Consider the following 14,595-nt stretch of genomic DNA (forward strand, 5'->3'; position numbering starts at 1 on the left):
AGGGTCTCTCCAGGGTTAGTCACCCTGACTTGCAGGAAGCGATTGCAGCACAGACCGTGAGCCTAGCACTCGCTCGTGACACATTTCCTCTCCAGAATCCAAGGGGACTTCGGAGGTATGGAAGTAGGTGCTCCAAGCGCAAGTTCTGATACTGGCTCCTCCACTATATTCCCCAATGACTTAGGGTGACTCAGTTCTGCTCTCTGGGCTTCAATTACCCATCTGTAAAACAGGTGGGTAATCAGCGCTCTCCCTCTTTTATCCTACACGTGGAACAACATGACGCTGTCCCGCAAGTCTCCAGACACGCCCAGGCTGCCTAGGTGATGGTCTCTAGGGCCCCAGGAGCTCGGAACCGTGCTGGCCTGGGAAGCTGTGCTGCCTCGTAAAGAAAGCACGCGACGACGTCAAGTCCCTTCATTCACCAGTTCTGCACCTACGAGTCCTCTATGCAGTAAAAGCCTATAACTAGTCTGATACAACTTTCCACCATCTACCCGCACGCAGTGAGAGAGCAGTGAGGGCTCTGAACCCCCGGCTGGGTGCGTCCAGCTGGGGGCGCCCTGCTCCCCCCAACCCAGCTGGGTGGAGGGGCTGCTCGTCCTGGGGGTGGGGCCGCCGTTGTAGCCCTCGCGCTCTCGGATTGGTCTCCCGTGTCCTCGTGATGGGAGGCCCCGCCCCCACACCCCTCCTCCGCATCTGCGCTGGAAGCTGATGGTCCGGGACTGAATGGGCAGGAGCCGGGCCCCCAGGACAGGCAGGGGCTCGGGGCCGGGGGCTGGCGACCGGCCGGCGCCGCCTCCCTAGTATGCGGACGAAGGCGGCGGGCGGCGCGGAGCTGCGTCCCCTGCAGCCGCGGACCGAGGCGGCGGTAGCGGCGGCGGCACCTGCCGGCCAAGGTACGTGGCGCAGCCCCCTCCCGAGGCGGAGCGGGGCCCGCGAGCAGGGGTCTGCGGCCGCGATCCGTGCAGCTGGGCCTAGCGGCTCCGCCCCATCCCCCAAGGGCCGCGTCCAGGGTTCGGCGCCCCCAGACGCGCCTCGCTGGAACGCGGGCTGAGAGTCGTGGCCTCCGGCTGCGAGGACGAGCGTGGGGCGCTGCGGCCCGCGCAGCTGTGGACGAGGTGGAGGCGCAGGGTGAACCGCCGCCGTGTGGAGTCCAGCCGCAGTGGTCCTTTCCCCTAGCTTTCCCTATCGGCTCCGTTTAATTCATTGCTGGAAGCTTCCGAGCCGGCAGAGCCGAGTGAACTCATTTTCCCCGGACGGGATTGGGGGGATAGCTCCCGAAAAGCCCTTCGCATCCATCGGGAAGGCTTAAAGTGTGATGTCTGCAGGTAGAAATTCGCCAGTGACCTTCGCTGCCCCCTCTCTGCGTCCAGCCCTGCGGAAGAGAAACGTTTTGGTGACTTGTGGTTTTTTGTGAATTGCAAGCAGTGACTTCACCTGGGTATGCATTCATTATGCGCCTTTAGTGTGTAATTCACCAAGGTTTTCAGAGAGCATCTCTGAGGAGCCTGGCGAATAGGGAGAGGTGGGATCTTGCCCCTATCCCACACCAGCTGGGTGACCTTGGCCAACACGGATGCCCCGTGGGGCTCTGTCTCTTGGTCTGTCTGTACTGGGAGGCTTGACCTGCTTATGGCCGAGGCCCCTTCCAGGCCCCTGGTTTAATGGTTCGGACAGCAAAATGTGTTTAGGAGTGAAGAGGGTCCTACAGAAGCACTAGCTGACTTGAAAGACTAATTTTATGTCCTCACGTTTTATAGTTCGTGTATGTGTATGGCCTCTGCCTAATGAAATATCATTCGTTTAAAAGGGAAAATGGTGCTGTGCTTTTATCCGGCACCCTTGGGCTGCCAGCTGTTTGTGTGCCAAGCAGGGTGCTGGGTATTAGGGTTACAAAGAGGAAGGAGACTCATCTGTCCTCTGGTGTTTAGCTGACCCTTCTCTTGGTTTATGACTACAAATCCTCTTCCACAGTAAGATGCATATCGTAAAACTGGAAGAGGAATTGGTATCAGTTTGGTGAAGGGGCATAGACTCCAAAACAAAAAGGGTTGTGGTTTTTCACTTGTGTAGCCCTGAAAGCTGACAGCTTAGAATGTCTTACATCTCTCCTAGAGCTTGGGATCACCTAAATTCCAACCAGTGCTTGGGCCAGGAGAGGCTACTATGAGCTGCAAGAGCATTGTAACCAGATGTCATGGGTCTTTTTACATGTCTGTCCATTATGAGGGCTGCTGTTTCTGTGAGATGAAGTGTACCTTGCTTATAATTAGTAGTCGTTTCTTCCTCTAGGCAAGAAAATTAATGGGTGAGATAAGAAGGCATGAAGGGGTTTATGGAAGAGAGACAGGGCCGACGGGCATAAATTCTAAAAACTTGAATTTATGACTGCCTATTTTGAAAATGCTTATAATTTTGGCACAAACTACCAAATTGTACCCTGTCATCAAAATAGATTGGTATTGAATTTTAAGGATATGTTCAAGGCAGAATAAGAACAAACCCTTTGTTCTCTGATTCGCCTCCAGCCCTGCTTTCCTTGCTGGGCTATTTGGCAGCAGTGAGGGGCATTTATCTGGCAGGTTGGCTCTTGGGAGGTGAATGGACAATGAAAGAGGATTTAACAATTATCTGACTGCCTTTTCAGTCATTGTATCTTTATGGGGCTTCTATAGGTACGCATTAAATTTTTCTCCTGTTAACCTGTCTTATAGCAATTTAATTATTAGACCAGCCAAAGAACCTAGAAGGGAAGAAGGGAAGATTTGTCTGCCCTTGCACTCCTTTCCAGTCACTGCTTCCTCCAGGGTAACCACTGCCTGACTTCCTGTACTTATATCAATGGCATCCTACAGTGTCTGTCTTCTTTCCTTACAGTTAGTTTTCTGTGATTCACTCATGATGCTGCCTCTCGTAGTGTGTTCAGTCTCATTGCTGATTGGGCCATGGGGTAAATAATAAACCACATATTAATTTGTGCACTACTGATGGACATTTGGGCAGTTTCCAGCATTTGGCTACTGCAAATAATGCTGTTGTGATTATTCTCCTACGGGTCTTTGGTATAGATATGTATGCGTTCCTGATGAGGATATATATATACAAAGAGGGGTGATTGCTGGGTCCTGGGTGTGTATGCTCAGCTTTGGGAGCTACAGACAAAGATGTTTTATCCCAATTTTTGGAATAACTACATTGGTAGTTCTTTGCTACTAGCTGATGAGTGCAACATCACTTTTCTCTGTCACTTCTCACCCAGAAGACTAAGGTAGGAGTCAGACCAGGAGTTACAATCAGTTTCTATCTGGCTGTGCCCTGTATGTTCTTGGCAAGTGTAGTCACCTCTAGGCCCCCGTCTCCCCTGGGCCAGGCAGCAGGACAGGCTGAACAGTAGGAACCCTGTAGCTTCAAGAACTCTGTCTTCAGGGAAGAATTTCTCTGGCCAAACCGCTTTTCTTTGTCTCAGCTCCTTTGCTTCTTACTGCATAGGCTCCTGGGAACCACTCTTCCTCTAGCTTTGGTAACATTGTTGTTTCTATACTTTGTTTCTACTTCCCTGACCTGTCTTCCCTACACCTCTGGATTTTTTCTTAAGAATTCCCCAGCTCTAAAGGAAAAGCCCATTTCTTTTGTTTGGTCTTTTGAGGACATACAAGACATTTTTGTTCTCTTACATGGTGTGGAGAAATATACAGGATTAAGTGATGGAATGTTTCACCAACTCCTATCCCCATGAATTTTCCCCCTTTCCCTTTAAGTCTTTAATATTTTAAATTATAATAGTTAAGTATCATATGATTTGGTTAATTCAAAGAGGGGAAGTGATGAAAACAAATTAAATTTTAAAAGTCTGCCCTTTCCTTCTCCTCATCGACTACTGTGGATGGAAGTCAGGATCTCTGCTTTCATTGCAATGAGCCTAAAGTGGAGCTTGGGTTGGAACTGAGGTTCCAGAGAGAGTGGAGCAGGGACACCCAGAGCGGAAAGATCAAGGGTTCAAGAATGAGAAGACCTGCTTTCCACCTGGTTTTCTCTAGCTGGCTGTGAGATTCTTTCCAAATCATGTCACCACTTTAGATTTCAGTTTTCCTCATCAGCAACGTGAAGGACCAGATGACCTTTAGTGAGACAACTTGGAAAGTTTGATGAAATAGTGCTGTCTTTTGGAAGTTAAGGCTTTTTTTTTAAGATGAGGAGTCATTTTCATAATTAAAGGTTTGTATGTCTTACCCTTAGGGCAGGAGCAGTTTTATCTATTACACATCTATTACACATGTAGAGTTCCTTCTTCCCTGGCCTTCCTCTCTCCTCAGCTGCTTTTTCTTTCTTTCTTTCTTGTTCTCATATCCTTTCTGGACTGCAGCAGCAAGACAGGAGGTCAAGAGGGTATTTTATCAAGGTCGCTAATACTCTCTTCTCTTTGCTTGTCATTTTCTGCGATCAAATCCTTAGTCGTTCAGGACTTGGTGGCTGGCGCAGGCTTCTTGCTTATCCTTCCTCTGGACCAGCACTGTCCAATGGAAATACAACCCAAGCCACACATATAATTTAAAATTTTCAAGTAGCTACATTTAATAAAAAGTGGATCAAATCAATTTAATAAAATCAATCAAAAAATTTAATAAAAAAGTAGATCAAAGTTTTAATTTTCCAGGAAGATTAAAAACTTTCAACTTCTAAATACCTAATAACACAGCTCCAAACTATATAAATTAAAATGTGACAGAATGAGGGGAAAAAAGTTTATAAACCTGCCATCATAGTGAGAGATTTCAGTATACCTCTTTCAGTAACTGATAGAACAAGCTGACTAAAAGCCAACAAGGAATTATTCCAAAAAAACACAATTAATAAGCTTGGTCAATCTGATTATATAAAGAAACATAATCCCAGCAAGTGAAAATAATACTCTTACAAAAATTGAGTATACACCTGGTCATAAAGTAAGTTCTAATGTATTTTAAAATAATCGGTAGCATACAAAGTTCTCTAAATACAATGCAACTAAATTATGTATCAATTTTAAAAGATAATTATAAAACCTTTTTGAAAATTTGAATTTGAAAATATTTATATTTGAAAGATAAAGAAGTAATAATGAAAATATACATCAAAGCTTATAGGATAAATTGTACACTTTAAAAAAATTTGTGGGATACAACTAAATCCGCCTTTGGAGGGAAATGTTCAGTCTTAATTGCTCAGAGGAGCAAGAAAAAAAGGCAAAAATTAATGAGCTAATCAACTAAATTAAGAAGTTAGGAACATAGCTTCTATTGAATGAGAAGGAAGGAATTTATTTAAAAACAGGTGAAATTAATTTTAGTAATATAGTTTGGTTAACCTAATATGTCCAATATATTATCAAATCTGCAAAAATTGTTCAGGAGCTATTTTACACTTTTCTGTTCCTACTAAGTCTTCAACACGTGGTGTGCATCTTACACTTACATGGAGCACATTCAATTTGGTCTGGCCACGTATAACAGCCACCTGTGGCGGGTGGCAACTGTATTGGATAGCACCGCCCTAAATCTTAGCCAGTAAACGTTGAGCTGATTTATCTTGATAAAGGGAACAGTCAGAGCTAACAGTGGTGGGATTCACTTATCTGCCAAGCGAATCTAGGATCATGGTAATCTAGCAGTGTTTTGTAGTTGGCAGCGAGAGTGGGCTCTTATGAAAATCTTGATGCTAAACATCCTCACCCCCAACAAACGCACACGCCACCAAACATAGGTAGGGCAGAAAAAATGGTAAATATTATACTGACTCACTCACTTGAGCCTCCCTGTTCTAGACATGTAGCGCGTGTCAGCCCATTTTTTCACAAGGTCATGAGTTTGATTCGATTATCACCCCCATTTTACAGATGAGTATATTGAGACTCAAAGAGGTTAAGAAGTTTAGAAACTCTAGGGGACAGAGCTAGGATTCAGACTCAAGCAGTCTGGCCTGCAGCTGGTAGGTGAGGCAGGTGCACCCCAGTCTTTGTAGCATATAGTGCACTCCCACCCCACCCCTCAGCACGGCTGCTGTGGAGATTCTTAGGAGGGTGGCTGGGATGACTCTGTTCCCTGGGCCAGGTCGTGCATTCCAGGCACACCTCCTGACTGGTCTCAGTTCACAGTCTCCAGTCCAGCCTCAAGAGAGGCCTCTCCAAAACCCAATTCCAGTTTCAATCCCCACCCCTCTCCACCAGTTGCTCCTTTTAGGATAAAATTCCAACCCACATGGCTCAGCCTGCTTCCTTTTACAACCTCTCTCGGTACCTTGTTCCCTTCTGGGCTGGACCTTCAGACACTTCACTGGGAGTTTTCCTCTTGGTTCCTGCTCTTCCCGCTCAGGTGGCACCTGCCCCACCTTGGTCCTTTCACCAAGTCCTACTCATTTTTTCCTGGGGGGCGCCTTGTCTGTGCCATCTCCCAGACGTACATGTATACACACACACACACACACACACACGCACCCCAAATCTAAAACTCCTAACACCGCCCTCATGTCCAATGTAGAGTAAGTTAACAAGAAAAACTATGAAAATAATTACACTGGTGATAGATCTACTTGTCCAATTTTAAAAATGAGATTATGAAAGTTGTTTGAGGAAGAGACTGTCCGTGTTGCTTATTGCTACATCCCCCAGGTACATGCTCCATGCTTGATTAAAAACTGGTTATGTGAGTGACAGTATGCCTGTTTCGGAGCTTGCCCAAATGCTGGTTTCCTAAATTTTTCCCAAAAGGGATGTATGATTAGAGTATAAAAATAAATGGGATATTTCAGCTATGCCTCTTACAGATCTAAATACATGTTGGTTTTAGGAATTCAAACATGTTTAACTTGTTCTGGGTTTAAAGTGGTCCAAACAAAACTTTCCTTTATCTCCTTTATGACTGTTCTCTCTCCTTCTGTCTCTAAACTGCCAGGGCCTGTCAAACTCGAGGTGGTTTCCAGTGAGGTGGTTTTTGTGAGGGTCATTACCACTTTCTGATTTGAGGTTTTATGTGACTGATCTGGTGCTTCTGTTCCCACAGGACAAATAGGATTATTGAATACAAGACGATTGCATCAACTGCCTAGCAAATCTTCCACCTTCCCTTCTCCATCCACCCAGCCAGGCTGAGGAATATTACTAAGGTCCTGTTTAAGTGATGTCCCTTCATAATCCCAAACCTTAAGAACCCACAATCTTACCCTTTCTTTTTGGCGGTAGGGTTTAGGTTATTTATAATGGTACTTGCATACACTTTTCCATCATCTCATTCCCTGCGTTTCCCATTATCTTCAAGTTTGGGCGAAGGACCCTGTGTTGGAGCCTGTTCATATTGGGTCCTAGAGTTGCTTTTGTTTACTGTTAATTCTTTCTCCTATTAAGCATTAGTAATTCAGCCCAACTACTGGTGTTTCCCTTCAATTAAGAAGGAAATTTTTCATTAAAAAGGTAGCAAGGTAGCTTCCAGATTTTGCTTTATTTGTGGCATTCGTGGGATTGCCATAGACTTGTTCTCTTATAGCATATTCTGCATGTAGTATACTTTGCTGTCACAGGAGCCCAGCACAGAGCTGTTATGTAAGGCCTTTTGATAGAGCTTGGAGGGACCCCAAGAGGAGGGACAGTTCTTTGGGCAGTTTCTTCACTTTACCCCAGTGTCATGTCTTATTCCCTCAGGCCTCTTCCTCTTTCAGGGTTAGCCCCACCTCTGCTGTTAAGTCACTGCAGAGAATGGCAGCAGCACGTGGAGCCTTCTTGTATGCTTTTTATTTTTTTTTCCGTTAGTTGCCTGATTTTGTTACGCAGGCCGGTCCTGGCTGACCGGGTGCTGTAAGAATCGCCCCTGCCTGCTGTGTCACCAGGTTCTGCGGCATCTTCTTCCCGCACATCTCTTGGTTGGCTCTCCCTTCTTGCCGTCCCTGCACTGGCTCAGCTCCCCACTCACCTCTGGCTGCAATGATCTCAGTGGCCCCTTGACGCCTCTCCCCCTTGGTGACCTTCATCCCAGGTGAGCTCACCACCCCCCTGCTTAGGAACCACTTGGGTTCGCTTGATGCCTCTTCCTTTGGGGCCAGTTTAGAGGGCTGGTTCTTTCTTAGCCAGATCTCCCTCAGGGCCCCGGTAATCTGGCCTGAACTCGCCTCTCTGGGCGTTTGGCATGCCCTTCCTTCCATCTGCTCCTCTCTCTCTGCAGTCTTGCCCATCCTTCAAGAACCCATTTGTACATCATCTCCTCAGCAAAACCTCTCCGATTTCCTCTGAGGGAGCTTGTGGCTCCTTGTTTACGGCAATCCAGGTTCACTGCCGTTCCTCTCATAGCATTACTCCATATTTGGGGTATTTAGGTACTTTTGCTTTCCCTGGCTGGATTATTCACTTAAAGAGGAAAGGAGCTGTGTCTTATTTATCTTTATATTCCCAGTGCCTGGTGTAGGGAAGGTGCTTATTAAATCCTTATTTAAAGAAATATTACCCAAACAAAAACAAATTATACAACAGTACAGACCAGCCCTCCTCAGCTGGGCTCTACAAGGGAATTTAGCCCTAAGGCAACCATTGTGTGTTGTGAATAACCGCTCTCCTATGCTTTTGAAATGAATTTAAGTATAGACCACTCCTGGGAGATTTGAGAACATAGACACTGGTATCCTTTCCTGTAGGGCTAAATTCTCCAATGCAACCCAGCTTGAAGAAGGCTGGTATAGACAGCATGCTCCCAATCCTGATAAAATATACATAGGCAAAGAGAAAAGACACATAGAATATAGACCGCCGTGTGAATAGTGGAAATCAGTGTGCTGGAGTGTAACAACCAGTATGTGATTTCAAAATGGTCTCTCTGCTTTTATGTAATTTCTGAGGTTCCTCACTTTGTGACAACAGAGTTTTAAAAAATGTTTCTTGAATAAGCTAAATCAGAGTTCCCAAACCAGTTATACCTCAGTATAAGGTGGTGGAGTGCTGGAGTTTTTGTTTTTAAATATAACTCCCTGTGCACTGCTGCAGCGGAGCAGGAATCACTGAGCTGAGCCCCTCACCGTTGCCTGTGGTGAATTGGGCCTTGGGGTGAGGATGATTAGCGGTCAGCTCTTGGCACCTGGGTGTCTCATTTTGCTGCCATTGGACACCTTGTGAACGGAAGGGCTGAGTTCCCAGCAGGCAAGGCTCAGAGAAGATAGCATACTCATGGATACTCGTGACTACTCACAAGCAAATCTAGAGGTGTTGTTTTTTTCTTAATAGCGAAGAGTGGACACAATCGGGTTATTTGAATTAAATCTGATAGAGGAGCCTCACATACTCATTCTTGCTCATCAGCTACTGCTGCTACCAGCCCTAGTTTTTTCCCCTCGAGTTTGACTTTGACCTCACACAGAATTTTATCTTTATCCGGGCAAGAATCCACTAGTGAGTGCTGAATCAAGCAGATTTGGTGAGGAACAGGATATTTGCTTAGTCTCTAAGTATCTCTCAGCAAGTTACTTTTTAATTACAAGGGGGAAATTGTAACTTGACAGTGGAGAAACCTGCCTTACACCACTTTAACCAATTGATCAAATTTAATACCACCAGTGTTGGGACAAATCAATGTCATGTGTCTCCAGGAAAATGCATCAAGAAGGGCACAGAATCACTTTTGTGATATTCCTGCCCAAAATGGGTAACTTGAATCTAATCATGAAGAAACAGATCTCAATTGAGGGACACACAGAAAGTAATTGGCCTGTACTTTTCCAAAAATGCCAAAGTCATGAAAGATAAAAAAACTGTTTCAGATGAAAGGAGGCTGAAAAGACATGACAGCTGAATGCCACATGTGATCCTGGACATGTGATCCAGTTTTTGCTCTAAGGCCATTCTGGGGACTACTAGACAAATGTGTATAAGGTCTTTAGATAACAAACACTATTGTAGAAACTGTAATTCCCTGATTTTTATCATAATACTATGGTTGTGTAAGGAAGGGTCTGTCGTTGTCTTTAGGAAATACTAAAATATTTAGGGGTAAATGTCATCATGTCTTCAACCTACTTTCAAATGGTTAAGGAAGTAATATGCATATTATATAACAAAATGTGGTAACAGAGCAGATGTGTTGAATGTTAACAATTGGGAGTCTGGGTGAAGGGTATATAGAATTCTGTGTACCATTCTTGCAATCTTTCCATAGGTTCGAGGTTATGTCAAAAAATAAAGTTTAAACACGGGTGGGTCTTCTCAGGGCCCTTTCTGTGGCGGTTATTGAAATTATTTCCTACAGTCCTGAGCTGTGTTTCAGAATTGGTTTTGCTTTCTCTGGCCTCGGCAGAACACTAGTGGATGTTGACTACTAATCATGTGGCTACTGATAGGAAGGTTTCTTTCTTCAGCTGCCTGTGGTGGCAGCTGCTGCTGCTACTCCAGGAGACTTCACTCATGCTGCTTATCCTCAGATATCTGGTCAACCATCTCTGACCCACACATTCACCAGATTTAGACTAGACCTACAGCTGTCCTGTGAAAGAAGCTTCCCAGGCAAGATGTGATTTTGAAAATATATTTAAATGCAGTTCAGAGTATTTGTGCGTGAAATCAGTGTAATTCACCAATGTTGACGTAAGAAACATCCAAACCTGGAGAGAATTTTTATAAAAGTTTGTTTGAGCCAAACTGACTACATATGCTAGAGAGCAAGCTCTCAAATACTCTGGAGAATAAGCTTTGCAGCTTTTATGCATTTGAAATTAAGGAGGAGATGTAAGGATGATTGGAAAAAGCAAGGATAATGAGTACTCTCTTGCAGTTTGAGGGGTGTTACTTCTGGCTCTTCGAAGGTGTCTTAACCTGGATGTACAAGAACAGTGGACAGGGCTGGCTTAAAACCTTTCACTAAAGAAGTTATAGGCCTGGGGTGTGACTACCCACCATCACCTATCCAGTTAGGAATTTATAATCAGATCACCCTGTGAGGTTACTTTCCATAGAACCCCTTTTTTCTTCCATACCACAGTGCTTTGGTAGAGCCCTTGGCAGCAAATAAGTCCCAGGCCCTGCAATCTCTCCTTTGGGGTGGAGGTGGCAGGAGTAGTTCTTAGATTCAGAAAGGGAGCTCTAAGCTGGGGCCTGAGGTTGGTTTATGGGTAGGTCTCCTTATTTGCAAAGAGGAGTTCCTCTGAAACTGGAACCGCAGGGAACAGAACATGGTACGAATGGTAATAAAGTTTCTGTTTTTCCTTTCTGTGTTTCCCTTCTAGCTCTCCTTTCCCAGAATGTCCTATCCTCCACCCCTACTCCATTTTCTCCACTCTTGTGTCCCCTCTGTCTTTCCCCTTTTATCTTTTAAAATCGGTCTTCAACTTATTCCAGGTTTCTGTCTCTCTCTTGGAAATAGCCGTAACAGATTAGCATTCATTGAATAAGCTACGTTTTATGTTTCCTGTTCTTACTTTGAAAAGTGGGTAAGATTCATAAAATTTTACTGGACAGAGGAGCAGTGGGAAAGTTCTCACCCAACCCTGCATTTTACATATTGACAAACATACTCAGAGGTGACTTGGCCACAATCAAATAGCGAACAGTGAACAGTTGAGTATTTTATCTCTTTCTTCTCTTTAAAAAAAAGAAAGGGTTCCTGAATGTCAACTATAATTTAATATATATAGTCACAGGATGTGGAGTCAGCATAGGGAATAGAGTCAATGGAATTGTAACAGCTATATACAATGTTAGAGACGTAGTAGATTGGGGGAATGGGGTTATCACTTTGTGAGGGATGTAAATATCTAACTAATACATTGTTCTGTATACCTGAAACTAATTTAAAAAAGAAAAAGAAGAAAGAAAGGAAGAAAAAACACGCCCAGGTGTTCTTTTCTTTCCGTGGTGGTGGTGGGTGGGACCATCATTTGATTTTATCTCCTTCTTCAACATACAGTAACTTTTGTTTGAAAAAGGATTCCCATCCCTGGTCTCCATGGGCCAGGTGTGCTGTGTACACCTCATTAATGCCCCATGGTTGTGATATATGAACACATGGAAAGGTCCAGTCTTCATGTTCTTGTTAGGACCATGCTGAATTTGGGTTAGCTTTTCTGTGGGGATCTCAGTATAGTCCCCTGACCAGTGTATCTATTCATTCATCAGTTTGTTCATTCAACAAGTATTTGTTAAGTGCCTTTTGTGTGCTAGGCACTATTTTAAGTTCTAAGGTTATAGCAGTAAACAAAATTAACAGAGTCCCTTCTCTAGGAATCTTCTAGTGGGGAGAGAAGACAATAGGCTGATATGTATGCAGTGAGTGCTCTGAAGGAAAGTAAAGCAGGGAAGCCAATAACGTGGCTTGGGCATTGGAATGCTGTTTTACAAAGAAATGGGGTAGTCAAGGAAGGTGGCTTTTCAACATAGACCAGAATAAAGATGGTGAGAGAGGGAGCCATCTGGAGGAGGCAGAGGGAACTGCAAGTGGAGACCTTGAGGCCGGGATGGGGGTGTGCGGAACAGCAGTAGGCTTGCTAGGCTGAAGTGGAGTAAGGAGAGTGTAAGAAAGGTGGAGAGGGGAGAGGGCTCTGGCTTTGACCCTGCAAGAGTTGCTGCCCTCTTAACATCTTTGCCACTTCAGTGAAATCTTGAAGAAATACCATCTGTAGTTTCTGGGTATGGTCTTATTTGGGAGAATGTTTTTGTAATCCAAGAACTCAGATTAATTGTAACACTTTTAAACATGTAAAAAGCAGGCAATTGAATGATAGTAATGATGTAGGCTCAACATTAGAGGAAAAGCGGTTAATTAGAAGTAGATTAAAAAGCATATCTCAGAATCATTGAAGTGCTTGCATCTTGGTTGGTGGTGATAAAAGCAAACTGGCATCTTAAAATGCTTAACCATAGAACTGGGAAGACTATGGGTGGAGCTCGGCCCTCTTGTTAACTCTCTAGTCCTGACTTCTGGTTAAACTTTGCTGTAACTTCGGGTGGGAGGAAAGCTAGTAAATAGAGAAGCCATCTTGGACTCGGGGCTTTTCCCACGTGTGCGGCCAGTTGGAGTGCAGGTTGGAAGTATGCATTGGCACTGCTGGGGTGACCTCGGTTTTTTTGTTGTTTTTTTTCTTTTCCCAAGTAAACCACTCTTGGTTTTTTTTGGAGAGTTATTTTGCCGAGTTGACACTGGAGTGTAGACTGTGCATTCACAGAGCAACACTTCTAGTTTGCATTGCAGGAGACAGGTCTTCATAACTCTGCGCAGTTTGTAGGATCTGAAAATCCTTAGACTAAAATATGTTAATTACAGCTGTGAGAAGCTTGCTGGAGAGCAGGGTTTCTCAAAGAGCTGCACCCACATAACTCAAAGGGAAAACTTGCTGACTGCACATTTGACGTCCTTCCCTGGCCTTATCAGGTGAGAGGTTCTCGAGGTGAGATCTGGGCTTCGTTCAGTGATTCTTGTTCATGATCGGACTGGAGCTGTGGAGGCACTGGTACATTAACTTGAATAAATACTGTAAGATATCGGAGAGGCTTAGGTGTGATCTCAGCACCAGTGCTCTCGCCAGCACTTTCTTGGAGGTTTTGATATCATGGGTGAAATTTCACATTCCTTAAAGACAAATGAGACACTACCTACCCAGTGGAAATAGGGAAAGTACCATATAGTTGGGGTTTCCCCCCTTTAGTGGGTATTCCAAAGTCTGTGTGCCCAATACTTCAAAAGGCCAAAATTCAAAATGTCAGAGTTTGGAATTAGGACAGGTTTGTTGATTGAGAAGGCGCCAACTGCCAACGAAGAATATAGGAACCCTAGTGGTTCCTCAAATCTATCTGAAGAAAGTACAGAGTCCAGGCTTCTTTTAGGTCAAGGGAAGGGGAAATGGGAGGGGCTGTGTTTATGAACCACAAGCCGCCAACAGAATTTCTCTGATGATTAACATGTCTATATGCAAGACAAAGCAGGAGCTATTCAGCTGGAGGCCATGGGAACTACGCGGCCTTGAACAAGATGGAGTTAGACCCGGCATTTCACTGTTACAGTGGGAGTGGAATGAGATGGTTAAAGGTGCTCTGCTTTGGTTGGATGGATCCAGGAGTGAATGTTGTCCTTCCACCCCCCCGTGCACATCTGTGAAGTCTACCTTGTCAGGCTGGTGTGTGAATGCAGGCTGGTGTGTGTCTATTGGCTCCCTGTTAGAGACTGAAGCTCAAGTATTATCAGTTTTTAACCCACAGGCTTTGATTTTCAGTTTTTGCATGAAGTTTAATAACCATTGTCAACCTAAAAATAAAAGGCCAAAGTAAGAGGCAATGAGCATTTATTTGATATCCCAAAAATATCTATTCAGGAAGCACTGATTCAGGCAGAAACCCAAATAGTGTTCCAATTAGGAGGTGATGGCAAGGGGTATGAGAAAGGGAAGGGGAATGATTATGCAAATAGAAGGAAGGAATTGCTGTAAGTGTGGATTAGCTAATATAGTGATGCTAATTCCAAATAATATCTTTAATTTTCAGTCCGATGGTCATACCAAACAGTTGTTTGGAATACAGTGCTGCTTTAGGCTCAGTCCAAAGGTGATTTTGCCCACTTTTAACATTCCAGTGATTTGAGGAGTAAGACATGCAAGGCTGTT

At 44.4% G+C, this 14,595-nt stretch overlaps 1 protein-coding gene across 3 annotated transcripts in view; it reads left to right on the forward strand.

Annotated features, from left to right (window-relative positions):
* Positions 1-688: 688 nt before the first annotated feature.
* ST3GAL5 (ST3 beta-galactoside alpha-2,3-sialyltransferase 5) overlaps positions 689-14,595 on the forward strand; it is a 49,494-nt gene continuing 35,587 nt past the window's right edge. Inside the window, exons 1-2 of one of the 3 annotated variants that reach the window (XM_081068974.1) lie at positions 722-899; positions 1,332-1,444. Coding sequence is in view for 1 of the 3 variants with exons in the window: in XM_081068973.1 (XP_080925099.1) it covers positions 809-899 (91 nt within the window). In the remaining 2 variants the exon portion in view is untranslated. Of the gene's footprint in view, positions 900-1,331; positions 1,445-14,595 lie in introns of all 3 variants that reach the window. The other 2 variants (XM_081068973.1, XM_081068977.1) reach the window with 2 other exon arrangements.

Source organism: Rhinolophus hipposideros (genome assembly GCF_964194185.1).
Source record: "Rhinolophus hipposideros genome assembly, chromosome: 12".
Lineage (NCBI taxonomy): Eukaryota > Metazoa > Chordata > Mammalia > Chiroptera > Rhinolophidae > Rhinolophus > Rhinolophus hipposideros.